Below are 27,118 nucleotides of genomic sequence, written 5' to 3'. Positions count from 1 at the left end.
TCAGGCTCTTGCCCTGTCTGGTTCCAGGCCACACATTTTCCTTAATAGCCTCAGCTCACATGCAGTGTTTGTAGACCCAAACTAGTAATATTTGCCAATTTTTAACTTTATGTGCGTATTCTATTTCGTGGCCATTCTTTGAAATGCACAAATAGAAGTTCGTGGTCAGCACTGAGTACATTACACTACCAGTTGTGACTTTAATAATTATTTTTAATGCCCTGCAATTGTTCAGCAAAAATGTTACGGGTGTCAACTTACCAAACGTATACACAGTACCAGCGAAATTCATGACACTGAAAGAAGTTCTTCGAACAGTCTAGAAATTGTATTATTTGCTGCAGGTACCTTCGCAGTAACCGAAGGTTGGACAGTGCCTCGTTTACGCTCAAGGCATGATTGGCTGAAAGGTGCCGGGCCGGGCTGACCCCCAGTTTTTGGGCTTGTGGGCCGAGTCTGGGTGCATTCGATGATGGTATTTTTGGGCCAGGTCGGGCCCGGGACAATAAAATCTGCCCGTGGAGTGTTATAAGTCAGGCCACAATTAACTAGCATTATAATAATTTTCAGCGTGACTAAGGTACCCTTAGTAACGTAGTCCCGAGCCTGATAAGCACACAATATGCATAAAACTACTTCATTTCCGAAAACACGTCGATCCACCTCATAAAGCGGCAGTCAAAGCTAAGAAGCGCAGCATAGAGAGCTACTCCTTAACTGCTTCTCAAGAAACTCATTCTCACAATGGTATGTGTCGTTTTTTTTTGTATTTGAAGCTTCAATCTTCTTTTACAGGTATGCCAGCTGTGACACCTACCACACAGTGTTTTCTCCGTATTCAGAACCAATAGGAAAAAATCCTTTATTAAATTATCACTACCATGTGACCTGGTTTGCTGTAAAGTCATTATGTTAGTGGAAACGTGTCATCGGCAGAATTTGAGGTGCTATATCAGGAAAAATATAGGAACACTACCATTCAAGAAATATGTGAGTGGGAACAGATGAACGATAGGGTAACATGCACAGATACATGTATTCGGGTCACTATTTTTAAGTGGTAGCTTTCTATCCTCATCTAAGGCCATCAGATCAAGACAGATGTCATGCCAACAGTCTGATTCAGGGTAAGGGACCATGAGTAGTACTTGACGTCCAGCTACTTAATCTTTTTCTTGCCGTTGTAGGCGGCCAATCTCATGAAATTTTATCTGAAACCAAGAGAAGCAAAGACAAATTAATTTTATGAATAACAGAAAACCATTGATGTTCTCTTGAGCCAAACTGTTTTTCGTGAATAACTTATTATGGTTTAAATAGTATTCGCACTTACCGATACATGTGAAACAAACGTAATCCTATGAAGCAGGGTCAAATACAAAAAGTAAAAACAATACACAACGTATTACCACCGCACTATCGTAAAAATTGCTGTCTTAAAGTAATTATTTCCAGTAAGGCACTTTATTCTGGCTATTAGTCAAAGCTTCAAGAAACACATACAAAATATTAGGACTTCAAATGTATTTGTTAGAAATCACATTAGTTTTCAGCTTTATCAGGCAGTGATATTTGTAATAATGTCATTGTAAGGTACTTGTTTATTAACCTAATTGAATTGAATTGACCCTATTATTCTTCCTATATATGAGCACGGCTAAGCCAGTGTTGTATACTTTTCATAGCAGTTATATGAACATCTTCGGTGGACTTCTCCCATCCCCACCGGTGCCATAATCTGGGCATGGATAGGTATTGTGCCTTTATACCAACAAAAACAAGAAATTCAAAAAAAATTGTTAGCGGGACAGGACATTCGAATCCTCGACACCTCGTTCCGCAGCGCACCACGTCAGACAATGCTGCCACGTTCCAGTACAACCTCCAGCATGAGTCCTGCAGCTACAGATATACATCATCTGCTACTGGCCGTATACTTTCATGCTAAAACAGATGAGAATATGTGCTAATAGATATAGTGGGAGGGGGAGGGCTCCTTGGTTGTTCAGTGGTGCTTATAGCATTATGGAAATAATGAAATGTCGATAATTCAGATTTCATTCTGATGGATTTCGTTCGTGACATTCGCAGCACTCATTTACGAAGCTATGAACAAGAGTATGAAAAGTTACTCTCGATTGAAATTTGCTTCATTCTTGCATGCGCAATACCAACTGAAAAAAACACCGGATTATACAAAGTGAATGATGTTATAGGAGCTTCCTCGAAAATGGTTGCCTAACCCATGAACCCTTCTTACAGATCTCCTACCATCATATATAGACGTGGCAACCTTGTTATGTGTTATGTATACAAATAATGTTTGAATGCCCTACATAGATTCTGACGAATTTAACACAATATATATACACGAGAAAAGAGGTTTTGCAAACTACAAGAAGGGCGTTCCTTGATGAGCTTGGGGACTCAGTTTCCTTTAAAGTTGATTGCTTTATTATGCATGAACTGTATATATTACGCATACGTAAGAGCATATATTTTGCAAAGTACACTTCCTGCAGAACACTGGCCGCTTTTTGAGTGCCGGTGACTGGAACGATCCCATTGATGGGCACTTCTCACAGGGAACGAAAGTACAGTTGCGTTAACGTGAGCCACCTGGGCGGCTCGAGACGCTGAGAGTCGCCGAGCATGTCCTTGTGTTCATTGGAAATCTTGTGGAAACAGCGGTGGTACCCATTGGTGTTGCTCAGTTACAAGTTGTCGACGTTGGTACAGCGACTGAGTGCCAAGTACGCGAGCGTCTGCCGGGGCATTTAGCTGGGCTCCTATACAACCGAATATGTTGTACTAGTGTGCTACGCCAGTCCGTCTTCCTTTGAGGTTTGTGTACTGGCTTGCACGAGGGGGAACTGCTTGCGTCTGCAGGAAATGCCCTTCTTCCGGTAGAGGGTGACCGTGGCCACACGCGGTTCAATTGGTATCTAGGACGTTTATACATCGTAGCAGTTCCATACAGCTTCGCTGCGCCAAGGGTCCGGGTTTGTTTAAAGGTGAGCTCTTTCCGCTTCAGCTTCCCGGTCACCGCAGGGTCCATAGAGCCCGAGCTGCTGCTACGTTGCGAGCCCGCCATATTTCAGCCTTGCCTTCTGAGGTGCTCGTGCAGTGATTGGTAACGAAGTTGTTTTACTTCGTGAGTTCCCGGCGAAGAGAAAGGAAGCGCACGTAATGAGAACATTTCAGGAATCACCGGAGAATTCTACCCGCCGCAGCCGGACAAGGTGCGAGCACAAGAAGCTTGCCGAGCAAGCTCCTGAAAGCAAGTTTGGCAAATGAAGTTGTACGACATGTGTACTATTAGTAGCAGTAAAAACAGCCATACACTAGAAGTAACAGTGTAAGAATCTTCTGCCTTTTTATTTTTTTATTTTATTTGTTCGAATGTCAACGCCTATTGTTTCATCACATGAAAAGGCTTACAACGGCACACTAAACAGAATCAACCTGAAATAGCCCCATAAGCTGGGTAGACCACTTGTCCTCTAGCACACTACATTTTCTGTTTTTTTTTTACCCCAACCAGTTTGAAGTAAAACTTTACTCTCGTATTAACCGAGTTTTTGAACGTATGAAGGGTAGTAATTATTTACCTCACTGAGGTTTCGAGCGTGTATAGAGAGAGTAAATTTTTACTGCCTTTACAATGGTTTCAAGGTAAATTCTTGGAGTTATTTCAGGTGGTTAAAAAATAGAAGATGACTGGACTGCATTCGCCCAAAAAGTCGACAAGTTTATCAATTATCAAATGACGGCAGAACTGATGACACGTACATTGCCATACAGATGAACATGCACACACAATAAATGGAGAAAAAACACCGCTTCAACAGACTGCACACGTTACTCGACTTTACTTCAACAATACGATATATAGACACGACTTTTTGATGTACCATGTAGCGCCGGTAGGAGAGCTGTTTTTTGCAATGATTAAAAATAACGGCTAAAAGTGCAAGCGTAAACTTAAGGTGGGCAGCAGGTCGCTAGAAGTCAGCCAAACCTTTTATTTTAAATCCATCCGATCTCACCTTTTTAGTTATTCATTATATACTTGGCAAACAGGCCCGTTGGCTCCACCCGTATTAGCAATGCTGATGCACAATCCATGGAATATACTTACGTACACACAAACCACGCCAGCTCAATGATTTTCATTGAGCGACGGCGCACAAACACAGTAGCCGCACGTATTCATGACAACGGGCGTAGAAGAGTGGTGCACGCCTGTATACAAGCTTCTTATCGACGGCGTACTAGGCCTTGTTGAAGGGCACGGCTATGCGATAAAAGACAGCTGGCGATCACAGAATACATCTCCTCTGCGAATGTCATTGTCATTTCAGACACAAATGAATACGTGTCCGCTATCTGCGGAGTCTTACGGGGACGGGGGGATGTATGTACTTCCAACGAAAGAGACGTACTATACCGTCTGGGTTTTCTTGGTGCTCACCGGCAGCCGCTTGTTGGTTCCGTCTGCCTCGTATCGGTGCTCGCCTTCGCGCTACATGTTTGGCAATAATCGGCGGCGCATGGCAACAATCGATGCACTCACAGTGACCACTGGCCGGTTTGGTGCCGACGACATAGTGAAGTGATTTGCCTATCGCTTCTGCAAGAAGCACTCATGGACGATGGCCCCGCCGCGGTGGTCTAGTGGCGAAGGTACTCGGCTGCTGACCAGCAGGTCGCGGGTTCGTATCCCGGCTGCGGCGGCTGCATTTCCGATGGAGGCAGAAATGTTGTAGGCCCGTGTGCTTAGATTTGGGCGCACGTTAAAGAACCCCAGGTGGTCGAAATTTCCGGAGCCCTCCACTACGGCGTCTCTCATAATCAAATGGTGGTTTTGGGACGTTAAACCCCACATATCAATCAATCAACTCACGGACGATGACGCCAGCTTGATTTTGTTACCGCTGGCAGCACTTCACGATTCGGCACGGAAACGAGGTATCCCCAACGCACTGGTTCGGAGGTTCACGCTCGAAAGTGTATAAGGTCGCTCGATGATGTATAATCAAGTGAGATCCATCAGCTCAACCAATGTAGAATCACGTGAGATTTATCAGCTAAACCAGACACATAGATTCCGAGCTTCTTACACCATTTGTCTCCAGGGCCGCCGCACAGCAAAAGCCAACGATTTGCGAAAATATGCAGAAACTTTCCAGCAGGCTTTTTTTTCTCTTCCTTGAAATGAGCCTCTTTTATTTTCGTTCAGAGAATGCTTTTCTCGCTCGTTGTGCTTATGCTTCTCCCAGTTCCAGTGAAAGTGCGTTGACTCGAGGTCAGTCATGAGGCGCGACGATGCCATGCCAAACTTCGAAAAAAAAGGTACGTGAAGGTACGTGAGGTCCTCACGTACCTTCAGGATCCAATTAGAGCGTCACGGGGGGGGGGGGGGGGGGTATTGGGCAAAATTCGCCGAAGCAGCTGTCGCTTGCAGCCACGTGGTAATAAACTCTGAAATGCAGGTTAAACATCACGTGATAGAAAGCTCCCCCCGGAGTTAAAACCAGATTTTGACATTCTTCTATTCAGAGGTGGTGGAAAAGTATCTCATGTACCACCGTTTACTCCCACACGCGGTAGTAGTTTTAAACGCGAGAGAGTTTTCAGAGGTCATGAGCTGTAAAAACCCCAAGCTTGGATGAATTTTGCATGCAGTGTACAGCAAAAAGTACATATGCAAGAGTTTCAAAGCAATTGCAGGAGGAAACAAATAGAACTACGTCCTGAAGAGACCAACTAGCATTTATTATAGTACACGCTTTTTTTTTTTCGAGTGCAACGGAAATCTTACCGGTTAGAGCGTCTAATCACGGAATGGTAATGGCACGAACACCCCATAATAGATATTACAAGTGGTTTCTCTATGTCTCGTGACTACAAGTGTACGAAGCAGACGTTGAAAACAGTAGTAGATGAGCGCATAATTGGTTTTGTTTGTCTCCAGCGCTTCGCTGCGCAAGCGTTCTACCTTTTTATTTGCACCAAAAACTAATCACATCTTTTGGCAAACTCTTCATGCGGTTGATGTTTTTTATGCAGAACATACCGACAATACGATATTGTTTCATTCAGATACAAGTAGTAGCAATTTTATAATCGTTTTTTTTAATTTTGAAATAGGGCACATTCATCGCTAAAAATATATTTTTGTCTATAAGTATCGGTCAAGGCAAAGCTTCATATTGTGTTTGCAGACAAGACTACGAGCACTTGAGGGTATAAAAAGATTCACAAGCCTTGCGATTGATTTCTAAAATGACGTTTCAGATCTTTCATGTATCAGGGCCAAGTTTAAAAGAAATAAAGTTTTTCTGCGCGATGTAAAACGATAGTATAGCTTCGTTTATTTTAATACAGCGTCAGCTAGTTCTTCCTGTAAATAATATATGTAGCCTTTTATAGTCTCATATTCTTTCACTTTACACGCAGTGCACTATAGCTAGAATATTCATGAATTTTGATTAGCACGCTTTGTAATGAGTGCGCTGGTACATTATTTTAATTTTAGCATGCACATCTTTCCCGCGCTTAGAAGCGAACGCTTTGTTAACTCAATCCTGCTCATAATGTACTAGCCAGTGTGATTATAAAGCAGACCACTCTTTGCTAAGCTTATGGTGGTGTCAGTTGCTTGAGAAGTTGCATGCCAATTTTAAATGAGCTGCAGGCCACTGTGTTTATGATTTTCGTCAGTTAGATAATTTGTTTTCGAGAATAAAGGATGACCGTGTAAAGAAGAAATGCAATAAAATAGCAACTCACACCTGCATCTGTTCAAGCATTCTTTTTTTGTTGTAAATCCGTTTGAGTTTTTTGCACATAGGCCGACCGGGAACGAAAAGCACTTGTTCAGCTCCGCATTGAAGAACCACTGTAGTTTATTAAATAAGTTGCAGAATGTAGAACGTGGCGTGAGGCTGCAAACGATTTTTGGATCTTTATTTCCTGAAAAAGTAGCGAGAGAAGATATTGTTTGAACAGCTGACTTTGTTTGAACAATGACTTTTAAAGCAATAATACCACACATTTTAGGCTAGCCAATGACGAGTTCGGAGAATCGTCTAAATTGTACGGCACATACTTTTTCCTGAACTCTTGGCAAAAATGTTAGGAACACTTGGCATACAGATCTTTAACACCATTACTAGGATTGCTTTCGGTATCAGGGCACCTTCGTGCACCTGAAGAGGCTCTTGTATGCTAGATCATTTTAAAAACGCACCTTCTTCTGAGAGTATGCTAATTGATACAAGCCACAAACACGGCTACTGTGGTGACGTGTTTCGTGCTATATCATGTTCTTCAACGTGCAGAAAGTATCGGTGTCAATATAACGTGACCACGACTATTTGATCCACTGTCGACCATTTGTTGCGCTGCTGATGACCAACTAGCGATGAAGGACGAAATCTTTTGGCAACTGTCACGTGCCATTGTAGCCATCAGATGTCCGAGCGTTCAGAAGCAGAAAGACGACCGAATACATTAGAAAGTAGGAAGGAATTACCAGTCCCCTTTCTTTTTTTCTTTTTTTCTTTCTTTCTTTTTCTCTTTCTCTCTCTCTTTCTCTCTCTCTCTTCCTTTCTTTCTTTCTTTCTTTTCTTTCTTTCTTTATTTCTTTCCTTCTTTCTTTCTTTCTTTCGTTCTTTCTTTCTTTCTTTCTTTCTTTCTTTCTTTCTTTCTTTCTTTCTTTCTTTCTTTCTTTCTTTCTTGAAGCTGCTCGAACACGCACAAGCTCGGTGCTGATCTACTTCGTTTCATCTCACAAAAGCATGAGACGCACATCGAGCGTCGTCTGCTATCGCTCGTGACGTGTCCGGGCTTTGACGGAAGTCGTCCCGACTGAATTAAACGTAATACGCGAAACACATCGAAATACATATTCTAACACTGTAACACAATACAGTTGCTACCTACCTAAACTCACCTCAACAGTCCTATTTGTTTGCAACTATTTACAAAAGTCGACAAATATTGTGTTTCCGCTTCCACGCACACCAAATTATGTACAAAGACTACAAATTATTCAGACTCGACGACCCACATGTACCCTATTTCGAAGCATTATGCCGCTCCATATGCGCAATTATGCTTAGACACGGTTTTAATTTTTCTACGTGTATAATGCCCCTTTCCATGTCTGCGAGCTCAATCTCATAATTCACAGGGGCGCAGTTCATTCACTATCAAATGTGATGTGGTCTAGTGGCTAAGGTACTCGGCTGCTGATCCGCAGGTCGCGGGATCGAATTCCGGCTGTGGCGGCTGCATTTCCGATTGAGGCGGAAATGTTGTAGGCCCGTGTAATCAGATTTGGGTGCACGTTAAAGAACCCCAGGTGGTCGAAATTTCCGGAGCCCTCCAGTACGGCGTCTCTCATAATCATATGGTGGTTTTGGGACGTTAAACCCCACAAATCAATTATCAAATGTGATGGGTCGTTGTGGCCGTCGGATATATGGGGTTCCGAGGCAGCGTAAGAAATCCGGCAGAACACATTAGATACCAGAAAGATACTGCCAGGCCCTTTTCTTAATTTCTCAAAGTTGCTCGAGCTCGCGGGAGCTCGGCATCAATCTTTTTTATCAGTGCGGAAATTTTCCCCACGGAATCATATCATAATACTCAAATTCTGCTTTGTTTTCTTCGTGCGAAGGTGCGAGACACGCACCGAGCGCCGTCTGCTATCGCTGTGATAAGCGCATTGTGCTTTGCGTGGCCTAATAATATCTGACACATGTGTTGATTTCTTAGGCAAATAATATAGAAGCATATTTGAGTCCAATGCAAAACAGCTAAAGAAAAAAAAGCGCTCTAAATACTTTCAGGTTAATGTAACTTTGTATGTTGACGTGCTTACTACAGCTTGTGAATCTTTTAGTGTCGGTATGCGAACGCTATATTAGTACATGGCAGTTCCAAAAAAAAAAGTAAGTGGGCTCAATATGGCAAGATTTTGTTGCAATTTGAAGAAGAGAGCGTATTTTACGGCTACATAAATGCGATTTGACGATTTTATAAGTATCATTGTTGGACGTAACGCAGCACGTAATCGCTCAAATGTCGCATGACAATACATTTGTACAAAACAATTGAGTCCATGATTTCAAAACACAACTTTAATGTATGCAAAACACTGGAACGTTAGAAACGCGAATAGTTTGACACCACACCTGAGCTTATATTTGACCACAGTTTTCGGTTTGTCTGCTAGCTTTTTTGAAATATCAGCACATCATATGAAACAGCTACCTTGCCAAAGCAAAAAAAGTATGTAAAATTTTTAATCTCTAATCAGAGTATGCAGCTTCCATATAGTGAACGGTAAAGTTAGTTTATTGGCGACATAGAAAAAAATCATTATCTATGGCACAAGCCAGTAGAAGCCGTCAACCACAATGCTATTCAATCGCTACTCAAGAAAAATGACCATCAATGCGTCTCACTGCGCGTGACACGGGTAATTCACGCAATCGCACAGTATGCCTACTTTTGTATAGTGGCAGGTTACAAAGTGCTAAAAAGCTACATCTAGATATTTATATGGATTGTACTACTAGTATCTAAATTCGGCATCAACTATGAAGATCGAAAGTATTACCAGCACATCTGTAAACAGGTCTGCTTTGAAGCTATGGAATTCCCCCAATATGGGACAAGTTGAGATACACTTACCTTCGCAATCAAGAATACACCCTTCTTCTGTTGCGATTTCCGCAATACCAAAGTCACAGATTGTGTAGTTGAGCCTTTTGCAGTACCCAGTCCTTCTGTCATAGCGCCAAGTCTGAAGTAATGCCTTACAGCTTCCAAAGATCGGTGGTTTTGCGCAGCGATGCTGGTTTCCTATCTTACCATCTGAAAAAAAAGGTATGGAGACAGGAACAGTACTGTTCATGTGGAAAGGGGAGATGTTTATTCCAGAGCTGATATCGAACATATTCGAATAAAGGAAGATTCGAAGAAAGAGATTCGAAGAAAGCAAAAAAAGCGCCCACATATTTGGTCCCGCTCCTTCTGTTAACTTTTGCCATCCATTACCTTCTCGCTATGGGACACTCTAGTTACACGTGACGTAACTGTAGTATAGCAAAACTTGAGTATGGTGCGTAAATATGATGTCTAGATAAATCAGACCTTGCGTAGTTATTTCAAATGGTGTAGAGCCATGTCATTTTTGCTAGTCTTTCCAATTGTTTTAACTGGAACAGGACCGCAATTATTGCTGTTACCAAACATGGGCTCAATTTACCTACATCAATATCGTGTCTAAAATATTTCGACGGTATTTCGTATTACGAGACATGAGTAGATGACGAAAGTATGTGACTGGTGCAAACATGATAATCATGAGATGCGTGTCATGTAACAACATGACTACATGCTATGCTCTTGATGTGTTCACGGCCGTTTCGCCACTTTACATGTAGTAAACTCGGTATTTCGAGATACAAACGGGCGACATAAGTAAATGGCACATCCCAACATGATAATCACAACATGCGTGTCATGTAACAACATGACTACATGCTACACTCATGATGCGCTCGCGGCCGTTTCGCTAGTTTCACGTATGCCAAATTTGGTATTACGGTACGTGAATGGATGACAAAAGTATGTGACTGGTGCAAACATTATAATCATGAGATGCGTGTCATATGAGAACATGACTACGTGCCACAGTCAAGGCGCCAATACCTTCCGACGTGGTGCGGTGCGCGTGCTAGCCGACGTTCATTTTGTTGCGTCACGCCGGCTTTGCTAGCCAGGCGTCGGTCCTGCCATATACTCGCAGGCGCGCGCAGCGCTGCGTTGCTTTGAAGCATGCGCGTTACAGCGCATCCGGCGTCCCTCCGTCACGAAAAGTGGAAGACGCAGTGTTGTCTGGCTAACTCATCGGCACGAAATGGAGCAAGTCACATTTCGTGCCGGTTGCCGTCACGCCGCGCCAAAGGACGCTGGTCGCGCCGGTCGCGCCTGGCGTCAGATTGTGGAGTGCTCGCGTTTCGCTAATGTAGCGTCGCTGTGCCCAGCATGTGCGAGCGTCAACGCTACATTGAAGTATAATGGGCCCTTCATGATGCACTCGCGGCCGTTTTGCTTGCTTCACATACAATAAGTTTGGTAATACGTGACGTCAATTGATGACGAAATATATCACTGGTGCAAACATGATAATCCTGACACGCGTGTGATGTAAGAACATGACAATATATACGCTAATAGAGCGCTCGCAGGCATTTCGCTAACTCCACATATACTAAATTTTGATTGATTGATTTTTGGGGTTTAACGTCCCAAAACCACCATATGATTATGAGAGACGCCGTAGTGGAGGGCTCCGGAAATTTCGACCACCTGGGGATCTTTAACGTGCACCCAAATCTGAGTACACAGGCCTACAACATTTCCGCCTCCATCGGAAATGCAGCCGCCGCAGCCGGGATTTGAACCCGCGACCTGCGGGTCAGCAGCCGAGTACCTTAGCCACTAGACCACCGCGGCGGGGCTATACTAAATTTTGTGTCACGTTACGTGAATAGATGAAGAAGGTAAACGACACTTCCTAATATGATAATCATAATAGGGAAGTCATGTACGGCATCATTTACTTCCACATCGTAAAGTTGGGCTGATTTTAAAGTGACATATGAACCTTTCTCATTCGTGCTTCGCATATCATCGATTCCCAGTGAACATGGGATCTGCCAATTTTTTAGGGGCGAAGCTCGTTGTTTAGAAAAAAGTTTATTTACAGCATGTACAGAACACAAAGGCTTCATACCATTCCAGTAACAGGGCACATACACTTCGGCACATCTATATTTCACGACTAACATCACTACGTTACAGGGAAGACATTTGCTCTAATATACATGATTATGTTAGCATACATGTACACAAAAATTCATTGTGATATCACGATACAAGGGTATAACGATACAATAGATCCAAATGAAACACAATTTGTAACAAATGAAATCATATATAACAACTCAACAGGCGCTGCTTAGCACCAAGTCGGTCGAAAAATGAGTTGTATTCTTTCGTGTTCCCCCTTGACGAAAGGGCATGACCAATGGCGCAGAAACTCTTGCTCCCCGAGGAAGAAAAGCTCTTCGGAGAGGAACGCGAGGATCGCTCGTCTCATTTTCCCCAGTATCGGCCACAAGGCACGCCGGCGGCAATTGGCAGCTACGGCCTCACATCGGTTTCTCCAAAGGCTGAACAGCCCCGCAACTATTAAGAGAGCGGAGAAGCGGCTACGCGGAAATCGGCCGTTGGACACGAAAGTTCGCACACTCTGTCCCCGAAAACCAGCATTAACCGCACGCCAAAAAAAGGCGGGAAAGCACACATTCAAACGTCGCATGTCGATTGGTCTCTACCATGACGCAGTTGGGGCAAGTGGAAGTGCGAACCACCTGCCATCGCTGCAACCGATCTCGCGTGGGGAGCAAGCCCCAGCCCAACCTCCAGGCAAAGTCTCTGAGATGCCCTGGTAACACTGCGGCATTTATTGATTTCCAAGCGCGGTTCAATACAGATTGAGGATGCTGAGGCACCAAGGGCCGTAGAAGGGCGGCCATTGTGTCCACCACTTTAGAATCGGCCACCTCTATCTCTGGGCACGTAGCTTCCAACCGTCGGTGAAATGCCAGAAGGGCTCGATACAAATATGGTAATTCAGTTGCTTGGGGACCTTTGTTTATTTGGCTATCCGGCAAGAAGACAAGTGATGGCCCCAGATGGTAGCGAGCCAGTGTCTGAGCGGGCATGTCATCATTGCCTAGTATTCGCAATAGAGTGTGGAGGCACAATGTAGAAGCCACGACGGAAACGTCAGGGAATGCAAAACCGCCTTGATCTCGCGGTTGAGCTAACGCTGGACGCGATACCAATTCTGTGCCACCAGACCAAAAAAATGAACTGATGCAGCTTTGCACTTTCCTGCAGACGTGGAGCGGTGGTTTAACAGAATGGCAAAGGTACCAAAATTTTCCTAGGTACACCGTTAAGTTAAGTATCGACGTTCCAAGAGGGGGAATTCGAAGTGCCTGGCTGCTTTTATATCATTTAGAAGAGTTTGTACAACGGATGACCAGATGCTATCCTGTATACCAAATACAGTGAAAGTAACTCCGAGTATTGAAATCTCAGGAGACCACTGTAAAGGCGACGTGATGTTGATACGACCGTTCGGGTTGCCAATGAAAAAATATCGGCTTTTAAAAAAGTTTAACCTCGCACCGGAGATAATACCGAAATCATGGAATGTATCAAGAGCATGCTGCAAGGACTGTTCCTTATGGTTATATAGAGTGATATCATCTGCATATGCAGCGACCTTTACTTGAGTGTTACCGGGTAGAGGTAAGCCACGAATCTGCGGGTGATGTTCAACGGCCCTTAAGAAGGGCTCTAATGCAAGGATGAATAACACTGGGGAGAGGGGACACCCTTGACGGACCCCACGCGTGACTCTAAATGCGTGACTCTCACGGGAATCTAAGTAAAGGGTACTTTCTAAATTAGTGTACATCGCGTTGATAAGGTCAATGAACTTATCCGGGAATCCGTATGCATGTAAAACATTTAGTATGTAGCCATGTTCTATGAAATCAAAAGCTTTCTCTTGATCTAATGAAACCAACAGTCCTTGCGCGCATCGGCTAATGGTGTATTGAATGATGTCCCGCGTCAACCATGTATGGGTGTGTATTTCTCGCCCGGAATGGAACATACTTGGTGGGGAGCGAATAATGTTGCAAGAGACGGTCTGATTCGGCGCTCGAGAAATTCGGCCAAGACCTTGTAATCTACATTAAGCAGGGTAATAGGACGCCAATCTTCTGGGCACGTGAAGATTTGGTCTTTCTTGGGGACTAGTGTTATACGGCCTCTGTGGAATAAGGTTAGAAGCGTAAAACCATGGAAACACTTGCGAATGACCCGTGACATAAATGGACCAATGAAATGACAGAACTGTACATAAAATTCTGCAGGGAGTCCGTCAAGCCCGGGGGCCGAACCTTTCTCCATTGGGTCCAATGCACCCTTTATTTCGTCGTCGGATGGTGGTGATAGCAGAACGTCGTATGAGATGCTCAAATCATGTGGTAAGTCTGAACAGGGGATGCGAAGAAAGAGATTCTGCGTAACTTACTCCAGCAACAGATTGAGCCATTGTCTGAAAGTGTTGAGTGAACACCTGAAAGTCACGTGTACCCACAGCAGCTGGCGCGGTAGAGTTTAGTGAGTGGGCAGGAGAGCCTGGTGGACGAAGCAGAGCTTTGCATGCGTATCTTAGCACCTCAGGGTGCGCACACGCTGCACGTCTACGGTGCTAAGCTGCTGCGGAGACCAAAGAAGAGCGCATAGATCGTTGGTGTCGTTCAACGAGCTCCTCTTGCCATGCCCGCATAACGGGGGAAGGGCTGGGATCACGGTGGGCAACGCGTATGTTTTAGGGGCGAAGCTCCTTATAAGCGGCAACCGTTCGCCCCTCGTTGTAGTCGTAGTGCGTAACCATTGTTATGTTTTGACCTGCAAGGTGGTGCCGGTGGGAGATTTCTCCTGTGCGTTGTTGAACAATAAAAAAATCGCAGCGTGCGCGTTAACTAAAAGCCAAATTCTCCTGCCTCTCATTTCCCATTAGCAGCCATTGGCATGTACATTGAGTACTATCTGACAAAAGGGTTGCTACGTTATATTCGCTTGGCGTAACCTCCTTGGTTTTAGAAAGCTTTAGCGAGCGTTCGGCCGCAGAGCCATGAATACAGTGAACTAGTATATACCATGAACTCGAGGCGGTTAAAGGTGGGAAGCAGGCACGAAGCGGAAGTCATAAGAAAGTGTGCGTTTGCCACCTCTTGTTTAGTCCTTGGAATGTCTGCTGGATGGCGGTGCTTATATATGCGGAATATATGATGAAAAGATGCGAGATGTTGGTTCTTGGAGTGTTGACTACATGGACGAATGGACACACAGATAGATGCGTGGAGGGACGCACGGATGGCTGCACGGACGGATGGATGCACGGACGGACGCAGGGGTGTATGCATGGACGAACACAGGGACGGACGCACGGATGAACGTGTGGTCTCACGAACATACGCACGCACGGATGGGCGGATGAACGCACGGATGGTCACATAAACGGACGCATGGACAGACGGAAGCAAGAACAAATGGACGAATGTATGCTTCGCCCCACTCTCCATCATTCACTCCGTGGATATGCTGCTATTTTTTAATAGACAGAGTCTTGGAGGATGTGGCAATGGAGACGTGACAATCTGTGAATCATCGGCGTGCGCGCTGGCAGGCGGAGAAAAAGCGTGACCGGGCGGTGGTCACTATTGTACACTGGTGTCGGTGGTAATGAAAATACCCCAGTGTTTTGAACATAGGCTGTGAGACCAAAGGATGCGTATGAGCGATCAATTATGCTGTTCGGCGCTGGTCACCGCCAAATATAGGCATAATTACTACCATGTACACTTTCGTGCATGTCCGTCAATGCCAATTGCTGCACTAGACGCTCAAGTACTCTGGCGTTCCAGTTTGGCTGGCTGTTACCCTGACATCGAACGTCTGCGTGCGAGTCTAAGACGCAATAAAAGTCCCCTAAGAGTACCATATGTCATGAATTTAAAAGGAATGCATCGAGAGAGCAAAAAAAAGTGCTAGAATTAACAGACGCCGCTGGGGCGTACGCAGCGATCGCAACATTGACCGCCTAGAGGAGGCACTAGTGCAAGCCCGACATGGCTGCTGTTTGGGGGATCGTGAAGCTGGCGTGCCGGCAGCCGCCGCCGGTGTGCCTGTCACTTCAAACTGCGTAGGATTTTCGGCTGCAGACTCCATGATGTCAAGGCTTTGCTGAGAAGGTCATTGACTCTAGCATGTAATATATTCGACACTGGGTGTTGAGAAATGCGTGTGTGGCGTATATTGAAGAAAAGGAAGTTTTGAACGCTGGGAACATCGTTTGCTGCGGTGCGAAGGAATTCACGTACAGCTTTGTGAACGCCGCTCGTGCCATCACCGGGAAAGATTAAGCGGCCGCGCTCATGTAAAGCAGGACACCTCGCCTTTGACTGCACAGCGTCTGCACAGTGACATCCAACATATTTTGTGATCCTTCTAGCTCACAAAGCAAGCAATAAAGAGTGAATCATTGCTACTACGACTCGCAGTACCTGTCTGACTTCAGAATCACCGTAGTATAAATTGCCAGCGACAAAATATAAAGCACCAGTGAACCGCCAAAGTGAGGCCGACTGAACGATGGTATGGGCTGGCTGTGTGGACATCCCCCAAACAACAGTTACGATGGATGACGCAAGGTGGCGCCACCATTCGTGAAAGTTGCGATAAAGAAGCTGCAGTGGAACGCCAGTACGCATCCGAAGGCATTGAAAAAACATGATGATCAGGCAAAAGACCTCGATTAAATTTAATGACACTGACGCCAGTTGAACGCGTGCTGGCGAACAAAAATAAACAATCCACACCGAACGCTCCTTTGAAAGCGAGTACTTCAGAAAAATAAAAAAAATAGTTTCTTGCACGAACAGCAAGTCACACGACACTGAAAGTGCGAAATTCTATACTTCAGTCTTTTGATATCTGTAGTATCGAAAGAAGCTGCAGTGGAACGCCAGTACGTATCCGAAGGCATTGAAAAAACATGATGATCAGGCAAAAGACCTCGATTAAATATAATAACCCTGACGCCAGTTGAACGCGTGCTGGCGAACAATTATAAACAATCCACAACGAACGCTAGTTTGAAAGCGAGTACTTCAGAAAATTAAAAAAAATTAGTTTCTTGCACGAACAGCAAGTCACACGACACTGAAAGTGCGAAATTCTATACTTCAGCCTGTTCTTGTGGGTTGCGGAAACATTGAACGTTAAAGGTTAAAACTTTTAAGGTTAGAGCCATGGCGAGAAGTAAAATGCAATATGATTGCGCTGAAAAGCAGGGGTACCTTTAGCAGACGTGAGAGCGCGTGCCCCAAGAGAAGCTGAGTATTCTTTATGGCCACGTGACCTACCGAAAGCACAGTGCTTCGGCCGCGATGAAGTCCGTAGGGGACTTCTGTCTCTGCAGGGGGCTTCCGAATGACTGCTAGATACTCTGTGGCGTTTGGTTCCAGGGCTCTTGAGCGAGGTCGGAACAAAGGAATCTAAGCTGTCCTGGCTGACGTCGCTGGGGCTGGCGTCTTCATTGATCTGAAGTGGAGTCTCACTCGTGGTGCTGCTCGACTCCTCAATAATGGAGACCTCGTCACCTTGGGATGGACTCTCCTTGATGACGTGTCGACTTACGCTTGGTTCTGCAGCTATAGAATTAGCGGCAGATGTCGAATCTAGTTCTGCGGCGAATTCCCCAAGAGGCGCCTTGTCTGGCGAAGGCCTGTTCTGCGACCATGATCATTAGACATGGGGCACTGGATGACTCCACCGAACCTGGAGGAACTGCTGGGTCCGGGCTGGCCGAGGACACAGTAGCCGCCTGGAGCAGCGTTGTCATTTCCGCTTCTTGGTCTTTTTGGCCGTTAACCGGGGCTACTAATGACGAATCCTCGCCCTTGTTCTTGGACAGCGTTCCTGGCTGTAGTGGTGGGAAGTCCTTTGATGCCACCTCAGAGTACGACTGTCAGATGGTGCAGGCGACGGTTGCATGTGGCTCGCCTCAGCGGCGGCACGGAGGTGACCATACCTTCCTGTCATGACCATAGACGCCGCACCATTCACAAAAGGGGGCTGTGCAGTGCAAATGGAAGTGCCCACTGTCACCACATCGGCGGCACATCCGTTGTATTCCCTTGCAGTGACAGGTAACCCGGTGACCTGCGACTTTGAGGTAGTTAGGCACCTGGAACGAGGTATTCATTTCCGTGCAAACGTATCGCGTTGCAGTGGTCATGGTTGAACTCGACCCCATAAGTCCTCTGCTGATGTGCAGCACCTTCTCGTAGGGGGACAGTGCTTGTGCGAGGACTTCGCTGGGTACGTGGCACGGCAGGAACAGGAGGGTCACTTGGGTCACTTGGGGTCCCAGAAGTGCGATGGCGACGCGCTTTCCTCGGAAGATGAGGTGCGACGCGTCCACTATTTGGGCCAGTGTGGCCTCACTGTTGACGGTAACTTGGTAGTTCTTGCCTCCAAAGTGCTGAACACAGCACACTTCTTCAATTCCCACAATTAAAGACGTCGCGTCAACGACTTCTTTAAGACGAGCCCACTCAGGGATGACGGCATCGAAGGCTAATGTCGTCTTCGGTGGCTGGTTTACCATTATGGGCGCCCACAAGCCTAAGGACGCCCTGAAACGAGCCCTAAACGGCACCAAAGTGTGATTAGAAAAAGTGGTAAACGATAAAGTTGTCATGTCGGAAGCCAACTAGATATTTATTCATCCGCAAATAAGCATGGAGGTTATCTCTCCGCCTCCGTATCTATCACCTAGACTAGATAAGGTTTCTCATGTTGGCACATGAACTTGAAGAACTATGGTCTTCTTGTTATCATCTATGCCGCGCATTTCGATGAAGTGGAACCACCTTCCTTTGTCGACATTTTTCTTCGCTGATTACCTGTTATTCGTGGAAGTCATAGCGAATGTCGCATACTAAGGTGTCACTTGTTTTGTACCCAAGGTTTTGATGAGCTCTTGTTCACTGTATTAACCAGTTTGCCCTTCTACTACTACCTTTTATAGCAGGGGTCTTAATTACGCAGCCAACATTTGTTTGTCCAACATTTTTTTTGTTATTGATTTAGTAAGATCTTTTGCTACACAGATAATAACTGGTCTAAGCCATTGTTTTCGTGAGGCACCTTATTTAAAGGGACATCATGTGTGGAAACATATTCTTCCAACAAAACTTTATATGTTTCAGTATCGGTGTTGAGATTTTAGTCTCTCTGGCGATAGTTATAGGTGTGTTGTTGGAATCCTGCGAACCAAATCTTTTTTAGAAATTACCTTCTAAGCTCCTTATGAAATATCGTACCATGACGCCTAAGCCTCCATTTTTTTCTGGAGAAATAACTCCTATATGAGATACAAGACAGGGTTTCTCCCCCACCCTCCCCCTTGCTTTGACCTTATATACTTTGTGTCTCAGCCTGATTCTAAATCAATTCCGTGACTGCGGCCCGCTGTCTGTAGTGAAGTTGAGGCTCCTGTTCCGTACTGGCATAACGGTTATGAGGTTATAATGAAGGAAAACGTATTTGAAAAACATCCTATGTAGACCAATTCTGTGTTTGTAAACACAGGTAGGCCGATGTCTACAAAATGGTTAAAGTTATAGCGACGTCCACATGTAACTTCCGCCATAAGCGCTGAGGGCTGTAATGTGCGCTAACAAAACAGCCTTCTGAGATGCCATAAGTGTTCTGAAAGCCATAAGCGCTGAGAGCTGCGATGTGCGCCAACAAAAAAAACTAAGTTGTGAGACGCGGCTCACATCCAACCACGACGCAGCTCGTCGGCATGCCATATTAAATGCGAAGCTTTTTTTAGCGAACTTCGGCGACTTTGAGCGCATCTATCTATCTATCTATCTATCTATCTATCTATCTATCTATCTATCTATCTATCTATCTATCTATCTATCTATCTATCTATCTATCTATCTATCTATCTATCTATCTATCTATCTATCTAGCCGCGTACTACTTTTATCTCTCTTGGCTGTTTCTATAATGGTATCGATACCAAACTTGGTATGGCATAACATCACTGTATGACGAGTATCTTTGACTAGTCATAATATGAAAATCAACACATGTATTATAATGTCATGATTTAGGTTTGATGGTCTTGCTGCTCTTGCAGTGGTATCGTTCACATGACATGTTGCAAAACTGGTATGGTATAACTTCATTGCATGGAAAATACAAGCGACAGACCCTCAAATGAAAATCATGACATGCGTGTCATATAACAACATAACTACATACCACGCTTATGATGCGCTCGCGGCCGTTTCGCTAGCGTCACATGCACGACATTTGGTATTACGGTACGTGACTGTATGACGAAAGTATGTGACAGGTGCAAACATAATAATCATCAGTTGAGCGTCATGTAACAACGTGACTACATGCCACGCTCATGATGCGCTGGTGGCCGTTGCGCTAGCTTCACCTATACCAAATTTGTTATAACGGGACGTCAATGGATCACAAAGGTATAAGACTAATGCAAATATGATTAACATGACCTGCGTGTCATGTAACATGACTACATGTTATGCTATTGATGCGCTCGCGGTCATTTCGATAGTTTCACAAGAACCAAGCTTGGCATTGCGAGACGCGAACGGACGATATAGGTAAATGACACATCCAAACATGATAATCACGACATGCGTGTCATTTAACGACATGACTATGTGCCACACTCATGATACGATCGCGGGTGTTTTGCCAGCATCACATGTGCCAACTTTGGTATTACGTGATGTCTACAGATGACGAAGGTTTGTGGCTGGTGCAAACATGATAATCATGAGATGCGCGTCATGTGACAAGATGACAGCATGCTACAGTCGAGAAGCCAATACACTTCGACGTTACACGGCGCGCGTGCGCACCGGCGTTCATTTCATTGCGTTACAGAGTGGTGTTGGGAAATTTAAAATTACTTACAATAACATAAAGTGTTAAGCCCTACCAGCTGCACCGAAGTATCGCAGGCTGCCTAATTAAAAAAATAGGACAAGATATGTCAAAGATTTTTTTGATAAAATAAAAGAAAACAATAAAAGAAAAGAGAGCACCACCACCAGCGAAACGACAACCGATGGAGCGGACCGGCAAAATCAGGGTATTTATTTTGTAGTTGTAACATAAACTAATTTACATTTTATGCCTAGTCTTCGTTTTGACTGACAGTGGTTCTTCTTCTTTGGTCGCCTGGTGTAAACCAATACATATTGATTGTATGTTCGTTCCTCTTGATTAACAAAGCTTCCCTTTCCTTGTTCTTCAAGTCGTCGCGTCAATCTTGTTCTTTTTCCCGTTTGTTTTCATGATGTCTTTCCTCCCGTCTTTTTCTAGGCTGGTGTCTTACTTTCTATCTAATTTACCTTTCTCTAAGGTCCCCTTGTTATTGCTCAGGCTCTCAATTCTGTATTTATGTGCAAAATAAACAACTTAGCTTCAACATAAACACGTCTACATGCACACGTATTTATTATTCCCCTAATATATTTATACACATGGATTCGCACGATGACATAGACCTGACATAAGAAATAAAATGAGTTTGTATGTGGAATCGAATTGATTATTTGATTCCCCCCCCCTTCTTTTTTTTCGCCCATATCGTTTTCTTTATCAATTTTCCCCAATTTTCCCCCTCCGTTGTCTTGCTTTGTCTTTTTTTTTTCTTTGTATATTGTCTTTCTTCTTTCCTTCATCTCTTTCCTTTTTTTTAGTTGTCATACTTTTTTCTCGTTTTTTTTCGTATTTTTGCTTCTCGACGTGTTACACTCGCCGGTCCTGCCATGTTCTCGCAAACACGTGCCGCGCTGCGTTGCTTTGACGCATGCACGTTTCAGTGCGTCCGGTGTCCCTCCGTCACGAAAAGAGGCAGACGCAGCGCTTTCTGGGTAACGTATATAGGGGGTGTGAAATGTAGCACGTTACATTTCGGGCCGGTTGGCATCGGGCCACGCTGACAGACGCTGGTTTCCCCGGTCGGGCCTGGCGGCAGACTATAGATTTCTCACGTTTTGCTAACGCATATAGCATCGCTGTGCCCAGCGTGCGCGTGCGTCAACGTTACGTTGGAGTCTATTGGTCCCTTCATGATACACTCGTGGTCGTTTCGCTAGCTTCACATATGCCAAATTTTGTGTTACGTGACGTCATTGGATGACGAAGGTATATGACTGGTGCAAACATGCTAATCAAGACACGCATGTCCTTCAAGAACATGACAACATACCACGTTCATAGAGTGCTCGTGGCCGTTTCGTTAGGTTTACTTATACTAAATTTGGCATCACGTGACGTGAATAGATGACGAAGGTAAACGGCACATCTAAACAAGATGATCATGATACGGAAGTCGTGTACGGCATAATTTACCTCCACCTCTTAAGGTAGTGGTGATTTTAAAATGACGTATTAACCTTCCTCATTCGTGCTTCGCATATCATCGATTCCCACTGTACGTGAGATCTGCAAATTTTTTTTCTCGCTGCTTGACTGAGAACACCGCATGCACCATTGAAAAGGCAGCAGAAACTGCGGTAGGCCGAGCGTCTTTTGCCTACCAAGACAGCGCCATCACATTTTCGTGAAGTAAGTCCGGTGGAACAATAACGCCATACAGGGAGTCGTAGGAACAGCTTTGTCATATATCACGAAAACTTGTTCGCTTACATTTGCATTTCTTGAGACACTGATGCTTAGACGCAAAGATGTTTTCACCTCCGCCGCAAAGATGGGGATCAGCCTTTCTACAGCATCCGTTTTGGTAGTACCAAGCATTTTTTAACGGCTCGCAGTAGGGGGAGGGACGTGGCTGAAAGCAGTATCGTGCTATTGTATAATACCTTTCGTGCACCGTCGCCGCAGACTCTGGAAAGTACCAACACATATAAGAGATACATGCCACTTCATTATCGCTAAACAGAATCACAAATCGGCAAGACTGACATAAGTGAGCTGTAATTAGCACCTGAAGACGTACAAAATGGTGTTTTCAGTTTTATATTTGTTCACTGTGGTTTCTAAGCCGCTTCGTTATGCACCAAGAAGTGATAGACAGCTGGTATCATTTTTTCCTTAAGTACACGATACCTAGAAATTTGATAATATTCACGAATAACAATAATATGAGACATAAGACATAAATTTATCCATCTAACTGAGATGTTGAACTCTTCAATGCTGGCGTGGCTGGAGAGTTAAAATCTGCTGGCTCACTTACAAACACATCGTCAAACACGGCCCACTGAAACTCCTCATGACCACCGGGGATCGCTTTGCCCGACCAGTGTCACTCTGCTAAGTTTGATGGAGTGGACTAGCTTCATAGCTACGATGGTTGTGTTTCGATGAAGGCGACATGCAGCGAACAGCTGTTCGCATAAGCTTAAGCCATGCGAAGAACCGACGGTGGCTGGCATTGATCTCACGTCCCAAATTATTTTATGCCTAATTTCAATTAGTTTTTATTGCTCCTACTCAAGGGCTCCCTAAAAACTGCAAGGCACAACGAAAAGGTCACAGGTAATCAAACGATCAGAGATCGCATGAAGTAGCATCAAATTCTGGATCGATCATATTGCGCTGACAGTATTTTTTTTAGATTTTAGCAAAGCATTTGACAAGGTTAGCCGTAAATTACTGCTTTTAAAACTTAGCTTGCTAAATATCGACACTAACCTTCCTAAATAGATAGAACAATTTCTCTTTAATCGTTTCCAATTCGTAACTGCTAACGACCATCATTCACAACTCACTGAAGTACAATCAGGTGTGCCTCAAGGTTCAGTGTTGGGACCTTTATTATTTCTTGTATATAGCAATGATCTAACTTCTTCAATAACTTCTAACATACATCTGTTCGCAGATGACTGTGTTATTTACCGCGAAATTACCAATGTTGATGATACTAAAACACTTCAAACTGACCTAAATAATATAGCTAATTGGTGTAATAACTGGTTAATTGAACTTCATATTAAGAAATGTAAGATAATGCACGTATCAAGAAATAACTAGAATCCTAACACCTACCATCTAAACAACGCTCCTTTAGATTCCGTCTTGTCTTATAAATATCTTACGTGCAAATCACAAATAACTTAAGTTGGACAACTCATGTAGAGTACGTGATTAACAATGTTAATCGCATGCTCGGCTACTTACGACGTTACTTTTCCAAAACACCCTCTTCCTTGAAACTAGTGCTCTATAAGTCTCTCATACGCCCCAAACTCAAATATGCATCCGCCATATGGGATCCCAGTCATGCTAATCTCATCACCTCTCTTGAACTAGTACAAAATAACTCTGCTAGGTTCATCCTCTCTAACTACGACGGCACTGCAAGTCTGACTTCAGTGAAAAATAATTTATCACTTTTCCATTGGCTCACCGACAAAAAATCGCCCGTCTTTCACTGTTTCATAAAATTTTCTATCACCCTACACTTCATAATGACCTCATACTCCAGCCTCTGTACATCTCAAACCGTGTTGATCATCGCGATAAGATAGGAATCGCATCATGTCACACTAGGTCTTTCTTTCAGTCGTTTATTCTCCGCACATCTCATGATTGGAACCGCCTTCCCTCGAATGTCGCAACCATCACTGACTTCAAACTTTTTCACGAAACATTAGCTAACATTGTATAACCAAGAAAATCTGTTACCTATGCTTCTTGGTTCTGTTTTCGTATATTTGGAAATAACTATTTTTATACATTCTGCAGAAATGTTAATATTATCTGTCTTTTAATGTATTATTTTATTTGTATTTATTGTATTGTTTTATTTGTATTTAGTGCACTGTTTATTTGTATTTTTCATGTATTTACGCACTCCCCTCTTTAATGCCTTTTTGGCCCTGCGGGTACTAAAAATAAATAAATAAATAAATAAATAAATAAAATTTCCTGGGAAGATTTTGAAGAATGATCGTGTTTCCAACATACACGTTAAGAAAAAAACTGGGCTGGAAAATATTGCCTCCATATCTATTCATCTAGAAAAACAGAATCCTAAATGGTTTTATCTGCCAATAAAACTGTTCGAGGTCATTCAGGGGAAAAGTGGCACCATACAGCTTTAATGTGCCTGAAGTCCCTCACGAGAGAGCAGTAACACTCCAAACTAGGACACAAATAGCAAATATCAAAATATAAAATGTCAATGCAACTGAGAAAATATAATACATTGAATAACCCATACAAATACACGGTATTTTTAAACAAAGTGGGAATTTAATGCATGTGTAACGTTGTGGTTTTTGTTTCGCACAACGTGCAGGTTTGATTTGGGAGGTCCGAGGAGCCACCCCAGGACACTTCCCGAAGGACGAGTCCGTTTTAATAACTAATTCGATACCACTTGACCCCCAAACTTATAAATGCAGAAATACAGCAGGTGTATATTAGTCCCTAAACAAAAGTCCTTATTACTCAGTTTCTATTCACAGAGTGGGTCACGGAACGTTAAAGGAGTGGCATCTCACTCACGTCGTTGCGTAGGAGCTTGGGCGCGAATCACGGGGTCAATGAAGTTGTCGTAGTTAGCATCGGCGTTGGGCGGCTACACGAACCGTAGGAGAAGCAGCCTTCCTAGGTTGCCGGTGGACGCTGCACAAGCTGACGCTGCTGCACTAGCTGACGCCGCATTTCACGCACTGGTTTCGAGGTAGAGTCCCGGCCTGACAGCCTCGCCTGAGCTCGAGCACAAAGATCGACAGCTCAGACCTGTCCATCGGCACGGGAACGTCAGCGCAGCCTGGTAGTCCTTGAGCCCGTCAGGTCACTGGACGATGGAGGTAGGAGCCTTGGCTCAGGTCCTAAACCCGACCGCCCTGATGCGTGGCCCATCTTCCTCTGGCCACCACTGCGACTCTTCTTTTAAACACGATAGTCTTTCTTGGGGGCCTTCGACGCAAAAATTTTGGTCTGTCTGTCTGTCTGTACGTTTGTCTGTTTGTCCACTCTTAACGGCACCGGGTATTTGAAACGGTCGACGCCATCCGCAGTGCCCACCAATGTTGCTCAAGATTTAGCGTTCATAATGTGCAATTGTCAAATAAAAAGCAATTATTGCGCATGTCTGGGGCGCCATAACGACACAATATATTGTGCACGTGCGTCTTTTACTAGAAAAGGCTTTACATAAGTGATTTTAGAGCCACGCGCTCTAACGCAGCGCCTCCAGAATACCATTCACCGATTTTCTAGCACAGAACATCAAATAAATGTTTTGTTCACTCTCTCTACACGCAAGACTATCGTCTTTCGACGACATTTGCAAATTAACATGCAGATACGGGGCCAATTTGTTTCCTCTCTTTCTCGCGCGTGCTTCAAACAATCGCTGCATTGAACTGGCGCTTCCATCATTTATCGTTTGTTGGTTCACATCCATGCCAGCTTCTTCCTCGTTGCCGAGTTTCAACTTGGTTCACGGCGGGCACTTCAAATTGTGCTCACTCAATCCATTTCGAATTCAGCGCACTCCAACCTCTTTCAATTCCGCGCACTCCATCACAATCTGTAGTCCGAGGAAATGCCGAAAGACATTGTTATCATCAAAGCAGTGGTAGTGATATCAGACACACTTCACCGCCTGGAAAGCTGCTTCTTGGGAGGATACAGTCAATGTACGACGTCGGCTCGTGACCGTGATGACGGTGCGATCACTTTCGAATGCGCTTTTTTGCTAGAAAAAGGACGGCAGTTCAAGGAATCGCAGTAAGTAATTTGAAACTGTTATAATACGCATGAAAACGCGTAGAGGTCACATAGACCATAACTTTAACAAAATTTTGATCAGTTTTTAGGAGTTCTACAGAGTGAATTTATATACCTGCGATGAGATACAATAAAATATATACATAGAACTCACTTCGCACGAGCAAACTGCACTCACCTTGTGCACATGCAGTGAACGCGATGAAAGCAATACATCGTCCCCATACTTCCATGTTTTACCGAAGGCATAAGATAGCCGCTATGTTTCAGCCACATTGCTGGAAAGACTTGTACTTTTTGAAATAAAGGGCCATTGTTAATTGTGTACATGACGTTGTTTGCGTTTGTTTGCACAAAAAAGACCGGATCACGTTGAATACGGTGTATTCTTTGGCGTCTGCTACTTTGATTTTCTCGATCGGCAATTGAAATTTGTGGCCAAAACAAGATTGTAAAAAAAGCACTGTGGTCCATAAAATTACGTATGTATATCTTTTCTAGTAAAAAACTCACATGCAGAATATACATACGTAATGTTATGCTGCCTGACATATGCGCCATAATTGCTTTTTAATCGAAAATCGCACAAGTATGAACTCTGAACCTT

At 44.2% G+C, this 27,118-nt stretch overlaps 1 protein-coding gene across 1 annotated transcript; it reads right to left on the bottom strand.

Annotated features, from left to right (window-relative positions):
* Positions 1 to 1,038: 1,038 nt before the first annotated feature.
* LOC142765035 (amblin-like) lies at positions 1,039 to 26,799 on the bottom strand. The gene is made up of 5 exons (XM_075865600.1): positions 26,690 to 26,799; positions 22,453 to 22,650; positions 9,709 to 9,891; positions 6,796 to 6,978; positions 1,039 to 1,211 (listed from the first exon to the last, which is right to left on the bottom strand). Exons 1-5 carry the CDS (start codon positions 26,742 to 26,744, stop codon positions 1,198 to 1,200), a joined length of 633 nt encoding a protein of 210 aa, XP_075721715.1. The 5' UTR covers positions 26,745 to 26,799; the 3' UTR covers positions 1,039 to 1,197.
* Positions 26,800 to 27,118: the final 319 nt, after the last annotated feature.

This window comes from Rhipicephalus microplus, chromosome 6, assembly GCF_043290135.1.
Source record: "Rhipicephalus microplus isolate Deutch F79 chromosome 6, USDA_Rmic, whole genome shotgun sequence".
Classification (NCBI taxonomy): Eukaryota; Metazoa; Arthropoda; class Arachnida; order Ixodida; family Ixodidae; genus Rhipicephalus; species Rhipicephalus microplus.
Note: the sequence above shows the minus strand (reverse complement) of the source record. Positions and strands in the feature narration are given on the sequence as shown.

Excerpts from the sequence above, each read along its gene's own strand:
- LOC142765035 (XM_075865600.1), bottom strand. The coding sequence starts at position 26,744 with ATGGAAGTATGGGGACGATGTATTGCTTTCATCGCGTTCACTGCATGT. Across the intron at positions 9,892-22,452 it reads GTGTCTCAAGAAATGCAAAT|ATGGTAAGATAGGAAACCAG; the intron begins GTAAGCGAACAA and ends CTTTTTTTTCAG. Across the intron at positions 6,979-9,708 it reads GTGTATTCTTGATTGCGAAG|GAAATAAAGATCCAAAAATC; the intron begins GTAAGTGTATCT and ends CTACTTTTTCAG.